Here is a 24,682-nt window from a genome sequence, read left to right as displayed (position 1 = left end):
CCATTTCCCGCTGGGCCGGCCCATTTTTACAGCTTTTAGGAGCCGGCAGCCGCCCTTCCCTCACCCACTCCTCAACTTACCCAGGGCCTGCTCTCTGCCGCGATCGGAGATCAGCTCAGCTCCGATCGGGCAGTATTGTGACCTTAACAAAAATGGCCGACGGGGGATATCCCCCATAAGCCTTTGCGGAGCCTGTCAGTCGTTACTGACGGCTCCGTCTACAAGCTGGCTGCGGCCCGCCTCCAGGACCAGCGTGCATGGGCAGGAATGAACGCTGTCTGCATTTGAAACTACATGACACGCGTATTATGTCATGTTATAGACGTGGACGTAGTCTTAAGGATATCCTTGTTAAAGCAGATATATCGAGCCCTGTTCCCATGGCAGATAGTAGATCTGATGGTAAATTAGGATGTTTTAGATGTACGTGTACCACCTGTAGATACATGATTCCTGGAGACAGTTTTTACCATCCCCATTCGGGCTTTAGGTATACTATCAGGCATAAACTCACGTGTAATTCGCAATATGTAGTTTATCAAATTGTATGCCCGTGCGGTCTTTCCTATATTGGCAAGACCGAGCGGGCATTTAAGGAACGCATGGCTGCACATAGAAGTGCCATTAGAACGGCAATCAATGGAGGAAGAAGTGATCAGCCTGTTGCAAGGCATTTTGCCAGTGCTAGGCATGCTTTGTCTGTGCTTAAGTACCGTATGATTGATCACGTTCCCCCCCTATCTAGGGGTGGCAATAGAAGTAGATTGCTAATGCAGCGTGAGACTAGGTGGATACATCGCCTGGGTACCATGGCACCTAGAGGGATTAATGAGCAACTTGGCTTAAGTTCATTTCTGTAGAATTGATGTAATAGGTACATGTGAGTGTGCTAGATCTATGCCTTAGGTCTCTATATCGATTAGTATAGCCAGCATTTTGGGAATCATAGCGGGCATGATATGTGCCGTTCTAGTTATGAGTAGGTGGAATATATGTAGTGCTTTGACACTTTGTTGAGTGCTAATGTATTTAATGTTGATATCATCATTGTAATATGTATGGTGCAGCGCCGTTTGGTTTCTTTGGATGTTAGCTCGTGTATTTTGTTACTGGGTTGCTATGGTGATGGGAATGTGTCACTCATGGAGCGACGTGATGACGTCATCAGGGAGCTGCCTGAGCCCGGGCGTGCAGTCGCGCCTTAGCAAGCATGCTTACTATCACTGGGTGATTATGCTTATGTATATAAGGTATGTTTTTTGCACTGTGAATTTGTTCTGACGAAAATGCTGATGCATTGAAACGTTAACCGTTTTCTACAAGCCGTTTCCTGTGTGTTTATTGCGTGGAGTGCCACACCTTACAAAGTCGTATATATATATATATATATATATATATATATATAGAAGGTCCCTTAGGGTGGCACTCCAATAGAATAAATAAAAGTGCAGGTGCCCTCCAAAAAAGCCCAATAAGGCTTCATGCATATTGTCCCAGCAGGCGGCACTCTGAAAAAATGTAGGCAGCACAGGTACAAAGTGAAAAACCACCTTGATGAAGGGGCAATAAAGAGGCCCCGAAATGTCGGTGGTTTTTCACTTTGTACCTGTGCTGCCTACATTTTTTCAGAGTGCCGCCTGCTGGGACTGTATATATATATATATATATATATATATATACATATATATATACACACACACACACAGATACAGTACATCTAAAGTGGCGCCCATCTCCACTTGCTATACTTATACCCTGTGTGGGTGTGTGTATATATATATATATATATATATACATATACTGTGTGTGTGTGTGTGTGTATATATATATATATATATATATATACGTACATACACACTGTACATGGTGGATGCGCCGGCACTCTGCTGAACAAACGATTAGGTGATCCTGTGCCTTCTGATGAATAGAATGCGTAAGGAAATGGCAGCGGCACTTGGAGACTGTTTACAAATATTTTAATGTGATCCCTCACATAGCTCCAACGTTTCAGGGCTTACAGTATATACCTTGACAAAGGGGCATGTGAGCCCCGAAACGTTGGAGCTATGTGAGGGATCACATTAAAATATTTGTTGACAGTCTCCAAGTGCCGCTGCCATTTCCTTCCGTATATATACTGTGTATATATATATATATATACACACACATACACACACGAGTGTGCACCTTGCAAGGGGTTAGTAGTAGCACCGCGACTGCGTACAAATCAGGCCCTATAAGGAGGGAGTATCCCATTCCCTCAGCAGGACCTCGTCCTCTCAACAGAGCCCGCCCCCATCAGGGCTGCTTTCAAAAAAATTTCCCGGGCTGGTTTTCGATCCCAATCCGCCCCTGCATAGGGGCCCATTTATCAAAGGGAATTTGAGGTAAATTCCCCAAAAACACCTGTTTTCGGGGGTTTACCTCAAATACTAAGTATCCCCCAGATGTATGAAGGAGGGACTGCAGCAGGTATTACCGCTGGCAGCCGCCTCCCCCATAGGTTTCTATGGGGGATGCGATGCTGCCAAATGTATCAATATCGGGAATGTGAAGCATTCCCGATATTGGCCCCAGCAGCTAACTCCATCTGAAGATAGCGTTTGCCGCTGTAGCCTATGGGGACTTACCGCAAGTCAGCGCAGATCTCTCCGCCGGCAATGGGCGCCGCTCATGTGCAGTCAGCGGGACTGCACATGAGCAGCAGCCTCCGGCCACATCGCAGGAACGGGCTCCTTTTGGAGCCCGTCACCCTGCATGTGCCGGATCATACATTCGGCCGCTATGATCGCATTTTGCAATGCGATCATGGGCGGTACTGCATGCCCTGATCGCATTGCAAAATGCTATCATTAATAAATGGGCCCCATACTCACCTGTAGCCCATCGGTCCTCTTCTCCATGTAGATGATCCAATGGTGTTTCTGTAATAAAAAAATCCATACTCACCTCCTCCTATGCATGGATCAGGTCCTCTTCGTTCCAAAGTAGGCAATCCAGATCTATTACTTTCTCTGACTAATAAAGGAATATGGTCTCTCATGCTCCATAATGGAGCATACACACGGTCAGATTTGTCAGATGTGTCAGATGAACGATTGAACGATTTGATGAGTGATTTGACTAACGTTTTGAACTGCATTAAAATGAATGGAATCGTCCAAATCTGACTGCAAACACATCAGATGTCAGATATCGTTATCTGACCATCGGGAACGCGCATCGTTCATCATTCAGACATGTCAGATTTTCCTTCAGATATGAACGATTTTTTAAATCGTTATCGTTCAGATCTGAAGAAAAATCTGACCGTGTGTATGCACCATTAGAGGGAAGATAAAGAATATCTAGCAGTAGTGACATGCCTGGCGACAGGCTGCTCGCTATTGCCTGAATAGCCGGCCTTATACCAGAGTGATGGACCGCTATACGCTCTTTAATTGTTCTTTCTGTCTTCCACGTGCATTTGAAGTAGGGATGTGCAGGCTCGGTTCTACTCGGTTCCGTTCGGTTCTTTTTACCGGATCTTATTGGGTTTCAGCTGTCACGAGTTTTGGATAGCCAATAAGATTCGGTAAAAAGAACCGAACGGAACCGAGTAGAACCGAGCCTGCACATCCCTAATTTGAAGCATCCCATCCTACCAAGGTCACGAATATCTGTCTCGGGACCGAGACTCGATATGTCAGATATGTCAGATTTGACTAGGATGTCATGAATGCTGCGTCCACATCTGTAGCAGGACATCAATTTCGTATTGTTCAGACTGAGATCGGGGTCTGTCTGCACTACTGGCCATAGGTTTTTGGAAATACGACTAGTATGCCCACTAGCTTGTGAGTAATGATTTACCCATGGTGTAACTTGTGGATTACTTTTAGGCATACCTTCTTGCAGTATTAATTCCCTATCTAGATTAATTACTTAATTCTTGGTATTATTGAGATGTTTAAGATCATAACCTCTCATAACAAATTTGCTGATCATCTCATCTATTTGTGCTTCAGCGAGCACTGGGTCAGAGTTGATCCGTTTAACCCTTATTAGCTGAGAGTATGGGAGATCAATGATTTAGGGTGACAACTATCATGTTAGAGTAAATTATTTTTGTCAGTGTCTTTAGAGTACAAACTTGTATTAATCAACGGAAACCCTTGAGTAATAGAGATACAAACATCAAGGAAATTCACATGCTCTTTGCTGATATTACATGATAATTTCACTGGGCTGGGGCTGTTATTATGTGTATTAATGACATCTATGAGATCATTTTTGGGGTATGCAGTCGGGAAGCCGGCGGACCTAATCCCGACAGCCAGCTTCCCGACTGCTTAATCCCGGCGAGGGTTAAATGACAGGCGTCTAAATCTAGACACCTGTCATTTTACCATCGCCGGGAAACCGGCGCCCGGCATCCCGATCGATGGGACGCCGGGCGCCGAGCGCGGATAGCCGCGGGGGTTAGGTTTAGGGTTCCTGGGGGGGATTATGGGTTAGGCACCCCCCCGGCAGATTAGGTTTAGGCTAGGGGAAGGGGGGGTTAGGCCCCCCATGGGGGATTTAGGATTATGTGGCGGGGATGGGGGGTTAAATTTAGGCACTTAGAGGGGGGGTTAGGGTTAGGCACACCTATGGGAGGGTTAGGGTTAGGGGAGGGAATTAGGTTAGTCAATACTTACCTTAGGGACGATCGGGATTTTCACCCATGTCGGGCAGCCGCTGTCGGTAAATCATACCGATTCCCATTTTTGGGGCCCCTCCAGAAAAAGAGTAGGTCATCAATATAGCGCTTATAAAACGCGATTCTACCAGATATCACAGAATTATCCAAAAAAACAAAGCCTTCTAATCTTTGAACATATAAATATTTGCATATGATGGGGCCACACTGGACCCCATCGCACACCCAATCAGCTGTAGATAGAACTTATTGCCATACAGAAAGAAGTTCCTAGTGAGAGAAAGATTTAATAACTCCAGTACAACATCCAGATCAGGACCCACATGCAGGTATTGAACGAGCAAAAACTTTCTTATGGCAGCAAGACCCTCAGCATGCGGAATGACTTTATATAAAAGCTGCTCACATCTTTACTGCATAGTCATATTTTGCCCTGAAGTATGGGTAATTCATTAAGTTTACGCAATAATGTAGAAGTATCAAGTAAACAATAGGGGTGATGGCGAATGCAGGTTACAAAAGTCCCGGCGGAGCAACCAAATTTTTATGGATTTTTGGTGTAGTATACATAATGGGTACCATCAGGTATTGTGGGATAAATGCCTTCTATGTCAATACATCGATACGTTCAAAGGCATTGTGCAAGATTGTAACCAATTCCTCAAGGACCGTTTTAGATGGATCATAGGGAAGCATTCTGTAGGTTTTAACATCATTAAGATGTCACTAATGCAACGCCTTTGCTGGGCGAAACATCAAGCTATCATCATTTGACAAGTTCAATTGTGCTGTATGTTCTTCCTTTGTCAACTTAAAGCGATATTGAGGTATTTTGGGAATAACAGCGTTCACCTCAAAGTTAAGCAGCCACTTAAAAGTCTTTATAGATGGATTGGATGAAAGGGGGTCAAAAGTAGACTGTAGTTGCAGCTTGAGTAACTTCGGAGGAAGTCTGTTAACATCACTATTAGGTCGGGATGTACTAACATTGGAGCTACATACCGCCAGTCACCGCATTCCTACTGATCGCATATGTACTAACATATGCGATCAGTACTGCAAAGGGCAGCTCTTCCAATAAGTGCTGTCCTTTGCAATCAGCACTGCACAGTGAACTTCCAGGTTTATGACACGGGAGTCCATCTGCACACACGCAGAGTGACGCGGCGGCAGCAGGGCATGCTGGGAGGGAACCGATTGGATCCCACATAGCAGCGCGAATGCAGTATAAGCCCTTAGGCTTCTATAGGTTAACGCCAGCAAAAGCTGGCGTTACCCTCTGCATCGAAGCCATGGCGGCCAGCCTTTGATACATACGGAAAATGCGGCAAAACCCTGAGGGTTTTTACCGCATTTTTCCTTTAGTACATCCCGCTCTCAGGGAGTGGTGAATTTTTTGAAAAATATTCCTTGAGTCTCAGTTGTCTGTGTCGCCAGGCATTTCATTGCTGCTAGACATTCTTTATCTTCACTGAAATACCGCATGATAGACCATATTCCTTTATCAGTCAGAGGCGGTAATAGATCTTTACGTTTACTTAAATGTGAAACTCAATGGATACATTGACTAGGCACCCTAGCTCCTAGGTGTCTTAATGAACAATAAGTCTGGGTTCTCAATAATTACTTTAGTTAAGATTAAAGCCTCGATTGCTTTGCTGTGACTTTATACCAGTTTGTGCATTTATGTGAATCATTGTATTGTGATTAGAATTACTATGGTGATGGTACACAGTGTGAATGATCTAAGGTGCAACAGTGCGCCATGACGTCACTGGACTCGCTAAGCTGGCCGGGTGTGTGGTCCCGTCCCAGTCATGCCGCACAGTTTTGTACAAGGTGTATGTTCTTATTTAAGGTAATATGTTGTTTTATACGTTTGTCCTGATGAAAATGCTGTTTGATATGCATTGAAATGTTGACTATTTCAGCCGCTGGAGTCTAGTGTCATTATTCATGCTTGGAGTGCCGCACGCTGGAGGATTGATATGATTACTATGTGAGTGCAACCAGATAAATAACTGCTTGTCTTAAATACATACATAATGTATTGATATAGTGTACTGAAATAGTGCTACACCTATAAAAGTCAGTGTGTAATTAAAAAGTCCTTTTATGTTCTCCCACGCTGAAATACACTCCTATCAATTCGGATCGCTGCTGCTCTTTCTCCTTGGAGACTGTCGTTATCCAGTCTAAAGAGAAACTGTGTACTAAAAAAGGGTGAGAAAAAGCGCCATCTAGTGATCTAGTGTAGTATTTCAATTGTATTACATTATATTAGCGTTTCCCAAACTTTCCTGAATCACGGTGCCCCAGAGTATCAGCATTTTATTTTTTCACAGCACCACTAGGCCATAATTTTATTATTGGGAAATAAAACAATGAAATTATGTAAATTGTGCTGACCTGACCTTAGGTTCAGTTATGTGGGGTGGACAGGGTTGTGCTTCTGTTTGTCCACATATGTTATCATTGGCTGCCACTAGCACTGGTTTTGTCTATCACACAGTCCAGAACCAAATCAAATTAGTTGTGGTCTATCGACCCATGGCACCCCTGCAAGTGCCCTATGCTTTTTTTTTGTATGTCTGCACTGAACAGGTGTATTGTTCAAAGAGGCTGTCAATATTTCACATGTATTTAGTACTATGCTGGTATGTGTAGAAATTAGTTTATAGTAGGGCTTTACAGACCCACACACTTCATAGAGAGAGAGAGATTAAATTATATCCGTATCCGGTAAACAAAGTATATGAGCAACTTGTCCAGTCTTTACACTGCTTGAAACATCTTCCCCCAGAAGTGTTGTTTCATCTATATGGTTTTGACCTTTGTATGCTGAATGCAGGGTTTACACAGGATTCTATGGAGCATTAACACCTATGAAGTAATGCACAGAATCTTTTTAACATAGGGTAATGTGGATAAAAGACAGTAGGAAACAGTGGCAGTTTACAATGACTTTTACAAAGTAGCAGAAATCCTAGAAGTTCAGCATTCAAAACTAAGTGGTGCAAATATAACCTTGATAAAAGGTGACAAATTTGGGATAAGTGACTGCTAGGTATTACAATGACCTTGGAAATGTTTTCAGAATCCTGATGTATGCTGCTCGATGTGTCTTAGTTGTAAATTGAATAGAGCTGTACACAATGCAGGACATCCCCCGAAACCTCCAGATTACAGGCACATGCTGGAGGTCTCAGTAATTGACACCTCTCCTCTAATAGATAGTGTTTTCCTATTTAATCACCAATATCCAGAAAATAATGTTGTACACATTGCCGTATATATATATATATATATATATATATATATATATATATATATACATACATACTTAAGACAATGAAGTTGATAGTGAGCACCAATAGTGCTTTGTAAATGAATAAATACAGTTAAATATTAAGAAGATAGTATAAATTGGGGAGTGCACCATATTAGGTATTTATTGATAAATATTACCAGAACATAGGTCTCAACTATAATCTTAATCTATTTGGCGCTGAAATCATTCTCACACACACACTAAAATATATATATATATATATATATATATATATACACACACATACAAATAATTTTATATTTTTCCAAAGAATTTGAAAAAAACAAGTCTGACAAAATTAAGTGACAATTTTCATGTTAAGATTGTTATGGCTGAAAATATTGCTAGTTAGTTGAAAACATTATTTATATATATATATTTTAATTTCTTCATCCTTAATATTTTCTTGCATAAGATTAGATCAGATAAAATGCTCTATTAGTGGCTGCTTTAGAGCTTCCTTAAAAAATAGGCAACAAGAATTGATAGATTATATTCACAGCAACCAATCACTTATGGGGATCCATAGGAATTAGGCACATTCCTCACCCCCCCCCCCTTGGACTGGCCTATTCATGGTTGTCAACCATTCAATTGGAGTGTGGGGAGTATGGGGGTCATTCAGACCCGGTCGTTAGCGCCGATGCGCTGGGACCGGGTCGATGGCCCCCACAGAGCATGCGCACGCCTGCGCCGGCGTGCGCATGCGTGAGACCCGCTACGACCGACAGCGCCGGTCGTAGCGGGTCTCGATCCAAAGAGGGCGAGCTGTCGATGTTGATTGACAGCTCGCCCCGTTTGGAAGGCGGGCCGTGGGGGTGGCAGCCCAAACGGAGGCGTTCCCATGGTGACGGCTACCGTTTGGGGGAGGCTCCACTGACATCACTAGTGATGTCAGTGGAGAGCTTCTGGCTCTGACAGAGCCAGAAACTCTCCGGGGCTTACGACAAGTGAGACCCTACCCTAGGGTCTCGTCGTAAGCCCTGATGGTCGCGATGGTCTCTGACCATCGCGACCATCACCCGAGCGGTCGTTAGAGCTGTGGGTGTAAACCCACAGCCTAACGCCCGAAACAGAGGCGGGCGGTCAGGATGCAAGTGGCCGCCCAGTTTCTGAGCGACCGTTTGCATCCTCCGTCCGCCTCTGAATGAGGTCCTATGTGCTTTGAGAAGTGCCTACTTGCTGTGATTGAAATATCTCGTAATGACAAGCCCAGTAAATGACATTAGCATTTCCCTAAGTGATCAAAGGATATATATTGGCCACCTTAAGGGTACATGCGGGTAAATAGGACTGTAGCCTTGGGGGAGAGAAAGAGCTCCCAAAATAACTCCTCAGGGAATATGCAAATATATTTTTCCCAGCGCTGTATAAAACAATTAAATGGAAAATCTTGGACCAACTCTGGAGCGTTATTTTACATACTATCATGAGCTATAGTATAAATAAATGTTCACCCTTCGCAATTAAGGGTGGAAAAACAGACAGACAGCATCAATAACAAACACAACTAATATGTTTAAAAATGATCTAATCATAAAATATATAAACTGGTGGGTTCTGGAGTAAAGTGTTCCTATAATTCACTCACACGTAATTAGTGCAAAAATCAGTATCGGAAGAGCAAAATGGCATACACTAAAAACTTTACAGTATAATATTAAAAATAGTATTTTTAAAATCCATAATAATCTGTGCGGAGTCCAAAAGCAACACATTTTATGGATCGTAGTCTTCTTTCTCAAGCAATAGTGTCTACTGCCTGATGAAGTGGACTGTGATCTGTAAATCTGAGATTTGTCATTGTTAGGGTTTTAGACAGCGCTGGGAATACAGGGTGAGTCTCCCATATCCAAGTATTCCGAAATACGGAATGTTTTTATCATGACTGAGATAGTGAAACATTTGTTTCTTGATGGTCCAATGTAAACAAACTTTGTTTAAGGCACAAAATTATAAAAAATACTATATAAAATGACTTATAGGCTATGTGTATAAGGTGTATATGAAACATAAATTAATTTCATGTATGTGTACACAAACTTTGTGTGAGCCACAAATTATTGGAAATATTGTATAAAATAACCTGCAGGCTGTGTGTATAAGGTGTATATAATACATAAATGCATTCTGTGTTTATATTTGGGCCCTATTCCCAAGATATTTAATTATGGTATACATATATTCCAAATTACGGAATATTCCAATATCCAAAATACCCCTGGTCCCAAACATTTTGGATATGGGATACTCAATCTGTAATTTGTTATTAGCATTTTACTGCCTTGCAAGTGTACTGGAACTATAAGTCGTTGTGGTTACCTCTGTATAGCTCAGTGGGATATACAGTAATGCACAATCTCCTACTGGTCCTGGCTCTTAGAACAACAGCCACCTGCAAGTTAGAGTGCTATAACTAATACCCCTTTCAGACATACCGAGATCCCGGGAATTTGGCCTGCCTCAGCCAAGCAGGCCAAATTCCTGGATTGCCGTGTGTGTCTGAAAGGTACCTATCCGGGAACACGTTCCCGGGTAGACGACTCTTCAATCGACCAGGGAATTTCCCAGGACTTAAGTCCCCGGAAATTACCCTGCTTATGTCTGAATGGTGCTTCCCGGGAATTTACTCCCAGGCTGCATCAAGCAGCTTTTACATTTCGTTGGCAGTGCAGAGCGTCCTATAGGATGCTCAGCGCTGCTGCTCACCACCCCCCGCGCCGGTGGCTGTGTACAGCACCGTCGAGTCTCTGTCACAGCGGGCCGCCCGCACTCCCGCTAGACCACCAGGGCAGATATAAATAATTTAATAATAAAATAAAATTGGCTGCAGTGTTTGGTCGGCTGCCTGCTGCGTGATGATGACCTAATCGGCGGCAGCTGGAGAGGGGATAGGCTAGGAAGGGCAGAGGAGAGGCAGGTAATATTGGAAACTAAAAAACCCGGCTTATGTCTGAAAGGGGTCTACCTGGAAATTTCCAGGTAGACTCTGTAGTGTGAAAGGGGGGTCTTGACCAAATACCCGGGAATTTGCACAGGAGAAATTCCCGGGTCTGAGCAGTAAATTTCACAGGTCGTATGTCTGAAAGGGGTATTAGTAGATGTGTATTTTTAATTGTTACAGAATAATTAAATAGCAGATCAAACATTAAATACCATTTAACACACAGGCATCCATTCTTTACATCTTTGCAGATGTGGGTAAAATATCTATTTCAAGGACATCTACTGACCAAAAGTGGCAATACACCAGCTGAATCCTTTATTATTAAGGCCTATAGCAGAGGTTCCCAAGCACAGTCTTCAAGGCACCCCGACAGTTCAGGTTTTAGAGAGTTGAGCACAGGCGGTTAAATCAAATTTACTGAGGTACTAATTAAGTCACCTGTGGTCAAGTATGGATATACTTTAAACCTGGACTGTTAGGGTGCCTTGAGGACAGAGTTTGGGAACCTCTGGCCTAAAGCCTTGATAAAGCTACTTAAGCAAAATGCACATTGGAGTTGCTCTGCAGTGTTCTTACATGTATTAACTGTACCTACTGCACTTTCTTCAATGTCTTCAGAACTGCTCTTAGGGGGTCATTCAGACCCGCTCGCGAGCGGCAGTACGCTCGCAAGCGGGTCGATGTTCCCCACTGCGCATGCGCACGACGGAGGGAGCTCCGTCGTGCGCATGCGCGAGACCCTGACTGCGACAGCCAAGCTGTCGCTCCGGGTCTCGCACCAAAGGGGGCGTGCTGTCGATGTTGATTGACAGCACGCCCCCTTTGGTGGGCGAACCGGGGGCGTGCCTACCAGACGGAGGCGTTCCCATGGGAACGCCTACCGTCTGAAGCCGGCCCCACTAGTGATGTCAGTGGGAGTGATTTTGGCTCTGATAGAGCCAAAATCACTCCAGGGCTTGCGGCAGCGAGACCCTACCGCAGGGTCTCCGTCGCAAGCCCGATGGTCGCGATGGTCAAGACCATCGCGACCATCATCATGGACGCTCGCTATAGCTATGGGTGGTAACCCACAGCTATGCGAGCGTCCATGAGGACGCTCCAAAAAAAGGTAGGAGGGCCCTGATTCAGAGCGAGCGCTCTGGTCAGAGCGTTCAGCTCTGAATCAGGCCCTTAGTTCCAAGCCATTGATTGGAGCTTTATTTCCTTTCTGGACCAAAGTCCCTAGAGACTAGCATCCATAGGGATTACCGTTAAGTCCTGATTGAAGAAACTCCTGCCCTTGTTCATGTTTTCTTACCTGGTTCTCTGGTGAAAGATTGATGAAGTGTCGATAGTCAATGGATGGAACTGAAAAATCCAAGAATGCAGTCTTGCATACGAGAACACCATCTTTCCGAGTAGTTTCCAATGGACTTTTAACTTTCACGGTCTTTCAAACCAACTTTTGGATGTCTATGATCTTTTCTGTGGACAGAAAGACCCTTCCTAACTTTATATTGAAAACAAGAACTAATAACCTCATGTATTGACTGGGAATCATGTTGGACTTTTGCTAATTGATAATTCAGCCGTGGGACTGTAGCATTTCCAAGCCCTTAGAAGAGCAAATTTCAGAGTTTGTCCTGAATTTGCTTTAAGCAACAATCCTTACTCCCATATATCTTAGAAGGCCTGCCATGACCTTAGATACAAGGGGCTGTGGCTAAGCTGAAAGGGAGAGCCCCGAATTGATGTCTTCCTTTGACTGCAAACCTTAAAATACATTGAAGCCCTTTCCAACTGGACACGAGGAGGTAGGCATCCTTGATGCCTATACATGCCAAAAATGTGTTTATAACTGGTTACAATGATTCCATCCTGAATCTGTCTACATTTAGTCTTGTATTTCAATCTTTTAGATTTAAGATAAGTCTGTGACTGTCTGGCTTTTGAACTAAAAACAGATTTGCGTAAAAGATCCTACTGATAATCCAGGAGAAAAGACCTCCGCAACCAGTCACAAATCACAGACCTCCTTGCAGGCAGCACAGAGAGCATGTAGGTGCTCACTAAGCAATTTTGCCTGACAATGTGTGCAAAAATGATGAGAACTAGGGCCAGATGTAATAGTGTGTGATTGTCAAAAATGCGATTTCTGAGGCAAATTCGCACAGTTTGTATAACTCTCAAATGTAATAGGGTGCGAGTATCATGCAAATAGCAAGTTTTCAGCCTCTACTAAAAATCACATGGGTAAAATAGCATCCAGATGTTTTCCAATAGAAAGCAATAAAGAATGCATATGTAATAGGGTGCAATTTTACACATCACACACAAAACTTTACCAAAAATCTCCAGAATAGGCCAGCTTCAGGCTAGCGAGTCTAGCCTGAGTAGGTCAAAATACCACAGAAACATGCACATATCCATGAGACACGTGCATGTTTCTGTGTGTTTAAAAAAAAACGGTTTAATTAAAAAAAAAATGGAAGCATAACGAGCCCCAGGATCTGTACAGCCTGTCCTGGTTCTTAAAATACAGGGAAAAAATGCATAGGGGTCCCCTGTATTAAGAACCAGCACAAGGCTTTGCTGAGCTGGTCCTGGTTGTGGAAAGACAGGGGACAAAATGAGTAGGGGTCCCCTGTATTTTCCATAACCAGCATCGGGCTCTTTCTAGCGGGGGAGTAATGTTACAGCCAGGGAAACCCTTTCACCAGGTCCCCCGGCCAAAGCATTACCCCTTACCGCTAGTCAGAACAGGATGGGGATCTCTGGGAAGGTGGGGACCCTCTCCAATAAAGTGGCCCCAGTCCTGGGCAGTGGATGCTGGGTTGTTTCTGTATAGTATATTGTAAAAAATAGAGGAACTAATATTGTCTTTTGCTGGCGAACTACAGGTTCCAGTAAGCCTCCCCTGCATGCTGGTACTTGGAAAGCCACAAGTACCAGCATGTGGGCCATTACGGGCCTGCTGGTACCTGTAGTTCACCTGCAAAAGAATATTAAAATAAACACAGGAGACACAAATCTTGACATTAAAGTTTTATTAGAGCATACATGCACACATCCACTTGTCCATGTAGAAATCCGTGACACCTGTAAACAAAAAAACAATACTCACCTATACCTTGCGTAGGTCACGTCCTCTTCGGTCCATGTAGGCATCCATGGGGATACCCTTACAGACATGTGGAAGGGTATGTGTTTACACATACCCTTCCCCCGTGCCAATGACAGGACCAAGGTGTCTCCTGTCATTGCAGGAGCCGCCCACCAATCAGCGGGCGCCTCCGTAGGAGCTGCCCGCTGATTGGCTGTGTGTGGGCAGCCTTTCCCCCATAGACTTCAGTGGTGTGAAAACTCCATTGTAGCCTATGAAGTTAACCACAAGGTTCACCTCAATTAACCTTGCGGTTACCATCAAAGGCTACAATGTAGCAGGAAGGTGCGAGTTGGATTTTTACTGAACACTTGCACCCTATTACATCCGGCCCCTAGTCTTCCCTCCTCCAGATTTAGTCTTGGAATGGTTCCCTTTTTCTGTCATTTTTATAAAATTGCAACAATGAATATATTCCATCTACACAAGTACTATACTGAGTTTAAAACTACACAGCATACGCAGAAAAATACATAACATATCTGAATAGGAATATATATATATATATATATATACACACACACACAGAGTAAATAACTTTACTGACTCCATGCATCTGGAGTTTGGGATGTCTCTGAGAGAAATGAGAAGAGAGGAGCTTCAGCCATCAATAAATCCTCCTTTCAGGTGTTGGATTGTACCATCTGCTGCACCTCCTCCAGTCTGCGTGATGGTCAGTCTAACCACAGTGTGTAACATTTTTGATTAAGGATAGGCCCTGGGCAAATCTGCCTACTACTCTGACACTTTCAATTGGGTCAAAGAGGAGCAATAGTTGACGTAGATCCAGCCACCCCTCCTTTCTGCAGGCAGGGTGACCTGGTCCGGATGTACTTCCTGCTGCTGAACTACTGTCATCGATAATGGATAGCAGCCCTGCATCATAGAGAGGGCATCCAATCAATTCTGGCGCTGCTCTCTGAACGTGTCTTGGTAGTGGTTCCCAAATGTGCACCGCTCCCAGTTTATCAAACATGGCCTCTGCACCAATCACCTCTCTGCAGCCTGCAACTGGAAGATGGAAAGCTCCTTTCTAGATCTACACCAGAGACTGTCTGCCATCACGAGCTGAACCAACCCCCTGGCTGCCATACTGCTGCTCGAGCTGCAGGTAAGGAGGGGAAGAAAATGGGTGCAGGACAGCTAAAAGTAACAAAAAAAGCTAGCTAACTAATCTAGTGCTTACCTACTCATTCAACACTTAATTTAAAACTAAGGAAGGGGTTGGAGGGGAGAATTATACTAGAAAAGCTCACTTTATCGCATGGTCAGCAGTGTACCTCAGATGGATGAAGGTGAAAGTATGTTGGTACAGAAAATGGTGTAGGTATATTCCGCATTTTATGGTAGACTACAAATATATTCAAGTTACATATAACTTTGCTCACTTACACGAGCTACAAGTGAATTTTAATAAGTTGCAGCTGGTGTTGTAGATATCAAAACATTTATGCAATTGTTGCACAGTTGATGTTACCTGTAGCCACCAATCAAATGTTTGCATTTATTTCTGCGCAGTACAAGACATATGGCTATGGGCAACACCAAATTCCTCCTTCTAATCAGGTTTCTTCCCACTATGAACACATCTCTAAACCACAGGTAATCATGGTAATGTGCAGACAACAAACTCATGCTCTCAATTATAGAAATGTATCTTGTTGTTGATGAACTTGCTCCAATGAGATAGCTCATCACGAGTACAATAATAATTGGCCATAAAATGTAAACAAAAAGCCATGCCTAACGTGATAAAGAAAAGTCACATCTCCACTGTCCAGGACATGAACTGGTCCTGAGGGTCAAACTGTTCAATTCCATCCCTTTGTAGGGAAATCCTACTTTACATCAACAAAGGCACAAAACCAGGCAAGGATCAAGAATTCACAAACAATGGTTTCAGCTTGTGCCATCAGCAATTCTGCAAGAAAGGGATCTCTCCAAGTTTTACAGGAATCTCTTTGTTTGTCTGAAGGGTTGAAATATAACCACAGAAGTCTAGGTGTTTATATAGTCATTGAAAGAAATAGACCCCACAAGTAGCATTACCAGGATAGCAACAAGTCTTTCTTTTACCATTTTATAGGTCAACTGGAAAGAACTATAGGGGGCTTTATATATATATATATATAGAGAGAGAGAGAGAGAGAGAGAGACACAGAGACAACAAATAACCCCCCCCCCCAAAAAAAAAAAAAAAAAACTAAGAAAAATACATTGAATTGTCATTTATAAATAGTCATCATATATTCTAGGCTCTCAGATAAAAGAATGTTTCAGGTATGAGCAGCCATGTGAAGATATATATAGAAAGCTACAACTGATGTATAATGTCCATGCCATAGTTGCTCAGTTACCTTATATGTGGTTCTGAAACTTTAATACTTAAGGCACTTTCATATACTGTTCATGACTCACTAAGTCACTGCTACTTCTTCTGTAATGGATCTAATAGTAAGACACTATATTCACCTGTCTTAAAGAAACCAACCCATTTATTTTACCCTCCTATCCTAGAGGACTCAGTATGGGACACATGCAGAGTAAATAGTAAGCTACACAGTAGAATAAGTTGTGGTTATACTAAGCTGTGTATTGTAAATAATCCTGTTTTTGGCTGTGAAACACATGTCTCATGTGAAGCCAGTGTATTTCATTACAACCTGGTTAGTTTTATTTCTTATAGCCAACGGGCACCCTATCATATAACTGCCAATGTGACATAGACTGTCATAATGAATTAGAATTTATAATACATAGCCAAAAGCTATGCAAAAACACAGTGCAGGGCTCAAAAGATGGATATATGCAGATGATATATAAATTATATATACAAACTTTGTATGTATAGGTTTATCATGTTCCATAGAGCAATAAATATACAGAAATCCACTACATTTTGAGCCTACCTCCTGCTGACCACATACCCTCTTCTAACACAACAACAAAGGTTAACCCTCCTAGTGCAATTGGTAAGATTAAGACCAGTCAGACTGTGCTTTATTATATTCCTCTCATACTACAAAGATGCATAGAAAAGAACAGCCTATTGTGTTGAAGCTCTTGCCAGCAAAAAGGGACATTGGCCATCCAGGCAAAAGTGGGAGAATAAGAGCACTAATCGCTGATACAGCAGACAAATACGATTACGAGCTCGGAGCCCTGAGTCAGAAAGTCTCATAGACTTTAAGATGTTAATCCTCAGCATAATCCTTCCTTTGGCGTGTAGGAATAGTGCAGCCACAAGAGTTGTTTTGTTATTTATATTGGCGTTTAATAAAACTCAGCCAGTGGTGAATGGACTGCCCACTCACCAATGGTAATTAATTCCCCATTTCAGTGACCCAATTGTGCTGAGATGGAGCAATGGGCCAGTGGCTGTGCTCCAATCCCCCTTTGTGCTGTTACACTGCTCTCGTGCTCCAACAGCTATGGAAACTCAATCTTTTCATGTCTTTCAGGGAGTTTTCCTTGGGCATCTTCTAAACTTCAAGGATGCCTTTCTTTTCACGGCATCACTAAAAAGCTGTGCTAGCTTGGCCACCTCTGTTGAATTTAATGATTTGGCTGAAAGCCTTTTGGGGTTTGAACTAGGAATAAAAAAGAAGGGAGGGAGGGGATTTTACAGGCAGCTATCCAAGTTAGGCTATGCCATTTTACAAATAAAAACATATTCGTTGTGGTAATCTAAATACATATCTGCAAAGCACTGTACATTCCACTAAGAGATTTTTATTGTAATCAGGGGTCTGGTAAACAGGGCAGTGGTCACAGGTGAATAATATTTTCACTTTCCCTTTTAATCCTGTTTAGAAGTAAAGGCTTTGAGCTCACCTAGCAGTCTTGCTAGGCATATGAAATGTATGGGAATTACCACATTTTGGGTGTAAGTTTGTTTCCCAACACTAAACTACTTCTTCCCTGACACATACTCTGTGTTGCTGTATAGAATAGCTTTTCTCTAACTTTCTCAAGTGATCTGTAACATCTAAAGGATTTAGTAAGAAACCATCTGTCTATAAAAACTTCCCAAGGATCACTGTCTTTCAACATTTATCATACAATGGGGTCAATCCTATTAGCCGCTATGATGTCGCCAGTGCGAGTCATCGCGGCAGTGGCCGCACTTTACGGCAGCCCGGATTGGCCTAATATCTCTTGGAGCCCCATAGGGCTGTGAGCAAAATGATGCGAATCCAGGCTCGGATAGCGAAGGGTGTGGGATGCAGGGCTGTTGCCGGCGTTTAAACTACATTTCAACGGCACATCGCACCAAACAGGATTGACCCCAATGCCTTCATATGTGCACACTTCCATCTAATTCCACTATTACAGACGAAAATGTTAAATGTACCAGGTCCTGACTATGTTTGTGGCAGTCACAGTATTACTCACACAGGACAACAGCTAATAGCAACTCTGGTATAGAACAGGGAAAATTAACAACCATAAATAATGTGGAAACCATATATCTTTATATATCATTTTCCAGCACTAAATAAGAAATGACCTTTATAACTAGTTCATAGCAATTCTGTCACAGACTATAAACCAGGGGTGGGGAAAGTTTTTTTTTCTGCGGAGGGCCTTTTTCATTTATATAACATTATTTGCGGGCCCGATACTGGCCATGCCCCCTCCATGTGATGTCACGCAGGGGCTGTGGCGTATCTATAATGGGTGCAGTGTGTGCGGGGCACACAGGCCCCCGGCTCCAGCGGGGCCCCGTACTGCACCCATATTTTTTTTAAACTTACCTGTCCAAGGTCCCACGTCGGGTGTCACTGCTGCTCAGAACACTGGAAAAATGACCACCGCAGCCATTTTCCGGTGTTCTGCGCATGCGCAGTAGACTCCGGGCACTAGAGTGTGCCCGAAGTCTACTAATGCTCCGGTGGCTGGCCAGCTGCGCAAGTTAGCTGCCAGCCACCAGGGAGAGAGGAGGGGGCCCCGCACGAGTGCACACGGGCCCCCTCCTCTCTTAAAATGCCCCTGCGCGGGGGCACAATCGCTGGTGATTACAGCAATGCCCGGAGCATCCTGAGGATACTCATGGGAGTTGTAAGGGCAGTGGTGTGACTGAAGCTTCCAAAGTACCCATCAGGCTGCACTGCTGCATAGATTCTGACTGCAGGGTGCCATTCTACCCAGATGAAGCTAGCAGAGAAAAGCTCCAAGGGCCAGACCAAATGATTTTGCGGGCTTGAGGTTCCCCATCACTGCTATAAACTCTTAAAGATTATGCATTTGGGAGCAGGCCTTACAAAAACACAAATCTAAGCAGCAAAGCCAGCAATTGGCAACATTATCTGTAAGTAATGCCAACACAAGCTGAGGGATCCCCTGTATAGCCACACTCTCACACGCAGAAAGCATGCTAGCAGAATACAGTGTGAAGCATATGGCCAGGGAAGCTGGTACTGCCTACATTTTCCCACAGACAAAGAGGGGATTGAGAGTTGAAGGCAAAGAGACAAAAAAAAAAAAAAAACAACTTTCCAGCTGATGAAGCTGTTGTCTGGAAGCAATGATCCCACATCTCAAGGCTTTATTCCAAGCTCCGACTGAGACGTGATATGTCATATGATTAGCATCTTTCATATTTACAAGGGTAATAGAAGCTGCTAGGCTTTAGAAAAAGGCGAGAGAAAGAAGGGGCATATGCTAAAATGGATTTAGCATTTGAAAGAGTGAAAATGAATTGGATAAATACACTTAAACGAGGATTTAGTTTTACTCCTGTTGAGCTGTAATGGATTGTTGATTGAGATTTTAAGGAACTATCCAGAGATGTCAGCAGTAATTTAAATGAGATAATTCAAGGCACCCTAGATCTGGCTTTTATTAATTTCTAAGCTCCTTGCTTTAATATAATTGAACCATGTTAATAAATACATAGAACTTTGCATATATAAATTAGCGGCGAAAAACTAAATGGCAATATGATAGTTCTACATATTAGGATGTTTCATTTTTCTATTAAATAAGCAAAACGGAAGTAGTATTCCATTAAATTACATTTCCATTTTGGATATGCAGTTCACATTTATAATCAGTGGCTGTCTAGCATGTGGTAAAACTGTAGCGATAACGTAGTTACACAGCACATGTAGTTACACAGCACATGTAGTTACACAGCACATGTAGTTACACAGCACATGTAGTTACACAGCACATGCACTATGCACAACATAAAAATAACAGCAACACTGTAGATTTTAATTAACATACAAAGTACTATAGTGCCACCTAGTGTAAATTATACAATTCATTTATTAGTCATTGTTTTCAATGTTCCATATATACATAGAAAAATACTTACATAGACGAATAACCTTTAAAACAAATATATTACTGTACTCTGCAAAACAGCAGATTTTTGGAAATGTCTGAATTCATACAAAATAAATAAATCTGTGAATTTTCCCTTCATAAAGGTGAGAAACGTGTGACAATGCTGATATTACATCATGAGTAATTTACAGTATCAGCAAGAAAAACACATACAGTATACACAGCACTCAAAACAATTGTAGAAATAAGATGCTCATTTTATAGTTTCAGCTCTTAGAGTTAGCACATAGCAAAATGCCTGGCAGTGCCAGTTTGTATAAAGATGTTCTGATGAAAGTCACAATGAAAAGAATGGTAGGAATAATGCTGGAAGTCTTCTCTCTCTCATAATTGAAGTTGAACATAATTCTTCTACTGTGTTTCATCATTTCGGGTCTGTAAGAGAGATTCACAAGCAATAAATGTCAAACTTTTCATCTCTGAGAACTACAATTAAATGTCAGTATTGCTTAATGTGCTTTTCATACAGTAAATGCACCTAATGAAATTTTCATTGGGCTCCCCCTAGTGGTGGTTTGACAAACAAATTCTACAATGGTCTAGCACAGGGGTGGGGAACCTTTTTTCTGCAGAGGGCCATTTTGATATATATAACATTATTTGGAGGCCTGCCCCCTCCGCGTGATATCACAATCCCCGGTGATTACAGCAATGATGTAAGGTCAGCGGTGTGACCGTCGGAAACATCCTAAGGATGCTTCAGGTGGCACTGCTGCATAGATTCTGGCTGCAGTGTGCCATTCTAGGCACCCAGCTAGCCAAATGAGGCTAGCAGAAGAAAGCTCTGAGGGCCAGACCAAATCATACCGAGGGCCTTATAAGGCCCCCGGGCAGGGGGTTTCCCATCCCTAGTCTAGCAGAAGGCAATATATACTGTAAATGTCTATTGCAAAAGAATAATTAAAAGGTTGGCAAGACAATTAATTATACCTGATGTGAGACCATTACATTATGGTATATCATTCCCATGCTGACAGTCCATAGTGGGGCAGTCATTTGTGTTGAATTAGGTACCAAGGTTCAATGAACACAGACTCTGTCTGGGCCCATGAGTACCTATAACTTCAATAATGATTGATTAAGAACCTATTGAGACCATTCCCCACTGGATGAACCAATTAGCAGGTGGGGGCAGTTGTTGGTAATCTGATATAACTGCTGTGTAATAGTTAAGAAATTGATCCGTTTCTGTTCTATAGTTACTTACATTCCGGAAAAGGACATTTTTACAATCCTTTCAGCAAGTGAGAAAAAGAGGGATTGTTGTATTTCCTGATACAAACCTTTTCTCCAAGACTGCAGGGGGGCATGTATACAGGGTATGACCCACCCCTAGGAGGAATGGTATTGGAAAACAAGAACTTCAGAACTAGGGTCTGGTCCCACAGAAAAAGATTAGGCAGCCTAATGTGGCCTCCTTTGTATAAAAACGCTGCATCTTTAGGTTCCTCTGGAGGAAAAAAGTAATAAACCAAAAATTGGAAAAATCTTAGTTGGAAATGTTTTGTTCCTCATACCACGCATAGTAGGACTTCCAGCCTAATATAGATTTCATGCCTGCAGCATTTTCTTTCCTTAAGAGAGCGCATTTTGTCCTGAGGGAGAAACACTTCTGAAGGTCCCAAGTACACAGTGAAGTGACAATTTTGTGTTGGGTCTGTGAATCCTGAATGTTCAATGACAAAATACCACTTTGATAAAACTTTCGACAGAATCACTTGCAAGAAGTGACTCATCAGATTCTAGAGGGGCTACCAAATTGTCTATGACCCCATCCTCATCACTCCAGGAAAAATGCAGCACAAATCAACACATACATTCTCTAGGAACCTAATTGTTAGGACAGGGAGGTGTCTGCGCTTCAGGGAATAAGATCCCTGTAGAGCACAGGTTCAAACTCGGTCCTCAGGACCCCGAACAGTTCATGTTTTGCAGGTCTCCTTACAGAATCACAAGTGAAATAAATAGCTCCACCAGTGTAACTTTGAGAATGTGTTAGTAAGTAATGACTACACCTGTGCACCTGCCAGGAGACCTGGAAAACGTGACCTGTGTGGGGTCCTGAGGACCGAGTTTGAGAACCCCCTGCTCTAGAGGAAAAATGTAATAGGCTGCTATATGGTAAAAGTCATCAATACTGCTGCGGGAATTAAAGATTTTTTTTTATAAAGGCAATACCAACCTGATTATACCTTTAAAAAATGTACTGCTTTAGATTCCACGGGAAAAAAAAAGAAAAATCATAATTTTGCCATAGTGCATACCATGGGCTAAATGTAATAGGTTGTGATCTTCCGATGTCGGGGAAGGGGGGGGGGGGGATTTATTTGGGTCTCCCCGTATTTTTAAAGTGACAATCATTTTAAAGGTTACACCAGCTTATCTTAGCCTTTAAAAGTATTCACTTTAAAAATATGGGGAGACTACAGTTTATATTCATGCAATACAGAGCCTGTAACTGCATCAGAAGATGGCAACCTATTATATTTAGCCCCATAGCTTAGCTTAGAAACAGTGTCGGCAAAACCTCCACCATGCCACCAATAAATCTAAATATATTTAAATATACACACACACACATACAGTATAATATATATATATATATATATATATATATATACACACACACACACATTTACACAGTGTATATAGATATATATATATATATACAGTCAGGTCCATAAATATTGGGACATTGACAGAATTTTCAGATTTTAGCCTCTATTCACCACCACAATGGTTTTCAAATGAAACAAACAAGATGTGCTTTAACTGCAGACTTTCAGATTTAATTTTAGGGTAATTACATCCAAATTGGGTGAACGGTGTAGGAATTACAACAGTTTCAATATGTGCCTCCCACTTTTTAAGGGGCCAAAAGTAATGGGACTATCAACTGAAAAGCTATTTCATGGACAGGTGTGGGCTATTCCCTCATTATTTCATTATCAATTAAGCAGGTAAAAGGTCTGGAGTTGATTCTAGCAGTGACATTTGCATTTGGAATCAGTTGCTGTCAACTCTCAATATGAGATCCAAAGAGCTGTCACTATCAGTGAAGCAAGCCATCATTAGGCTGAAAAATCAAAACAAACCCATCAGAGAGATAGCAAAAACATTAGGTGTGGCCAAATCAACTGTTTGGAACATTCTTAAAAAGAAAGAACGCACCGGAGAGTTCAGCAACACCAAAAGACCCGGAAGACCACGGAAAACAACTGTGTTGGATGACAGAAGAATTATTTCCCTGGTGAAGAAAAACCCCTTCACAACAGTTGGCCAAATCAAGAACACTCTCCAGGAGGTAGGTGTGTATGTGTCAAAGTCAACAATCAAGAGAAGACTTCACAAGAGTGAATATAGAGGGTTCACCACAAGATGCAAACCATTGGTGAGCCACAAAAACAGGAAGACCAGATTAGAGTTTGCCAAACAACATCTAAAAAAGCCATTACAGTTCTGGAACAACATCCTATGGACAGATGAGACAAAGATCAACTTGTACCAGAGTGATGAGAAGAGAAGAGTATGCAGAAGGAAAGGAACTGCTCATGATCCAAAACATACCACCTCATCATTGAAGCATGGTGGTGGTAGTGTCATGGCGTGGGCATGTATGGCTGCCAATGGAACTGGTTCCCTTGTATTTATTGATGATGTGACTGCTGACAAAAGCAGCAGAATGAATTCTGAAGTGTTTCGGGCAATATTATATGCTCATATTCAGTCAAATGCTTCAGAAATCATTGGACGGCGCTTCACAGTGCAGATGGACAATGACCCGAAGCATACTGCAAAAGCAACCAAAGAGTTTTTTAAGGCTAAAAAGTGGAATTTTATGCAATGGCAAGTCAATCCCCTGACCTGAATCCGATTGAGCATGCATATCACTTGATGAAGACAAAACTGAAGGGAAAATGCCCCAAGAACAAGCAGGAACTGAAGACATTTGCAGTAGATGCCTGGTAGAGCATCACCAGGGATGAAACCCAGCAACTGGTGATGTCTATGCGTTCCAGACTTCAGGCTGTAATTGCCTGCAAAGGATTTGTAACAAAGTATTAAAAAGTGAAAGTTAGATTTAGGATTGTTTAGTTTGTCCCATTACTTTTGGCCCCTTAAAAAGTGGGAGGCACATATAGAAACCGTTGTAATTCCTACACCGTTCACCTGATTTGGATGTAATTACCCTCAAATGAAATCTGAAAGTCTGCAGTTAAAGCACAT

At 42.4% G+C, this 24,682-nt stretch overlaps 1 protein-coding gene across 1 annotated transcript in view; it reads right to left on the bottom strand.

The window, feature by feature from the left end:
• Nucleotides 1-20,402: 20,402 nt before the first annotated feature.
• ZGRF1 (zinc finger GRF-type containing 1) overlaps nucleotides 20,403-24,682 on the bottom strand; it is a 53,792-nt gene continuing 49,512 nt past the window's right edge. The window contains exon 16 of the mRNA XM_088448321.1: nucleotides 20,403-20,830. Within this exon, the coding sequence (XP_088304447.1) occupies nucleotides 20,807-20,830 (24 nt within the window). The 3' untranslated portion in view covers nucleotides 20,403-20,806. The remainder of the gene's footprint in view (nucleotides 20,831-24,682) is intronic.

The sequence above is a fragment of the Taudactylus pleione genome, unplaced genomic scaffold, assembly GCF_031769625.1.
Source record: "Taudactylus pleione unplaced genomic scaffold, aTauple2 ptg000454l, whole genome shotgun sequence".
Classification (NCBI taxonomy): domain Eukaryota; kingdom Metazoa; phylum Chordata; class Amphibia; order Anura; family Myobatrachidae; genus Taudactylus; species Taudactylus pleione.
The sequence above is the reverse complement of the archived record's forward strand: the minus strand, read 5'-3'. Positions and strand labels throughout refer to the sequence as shown.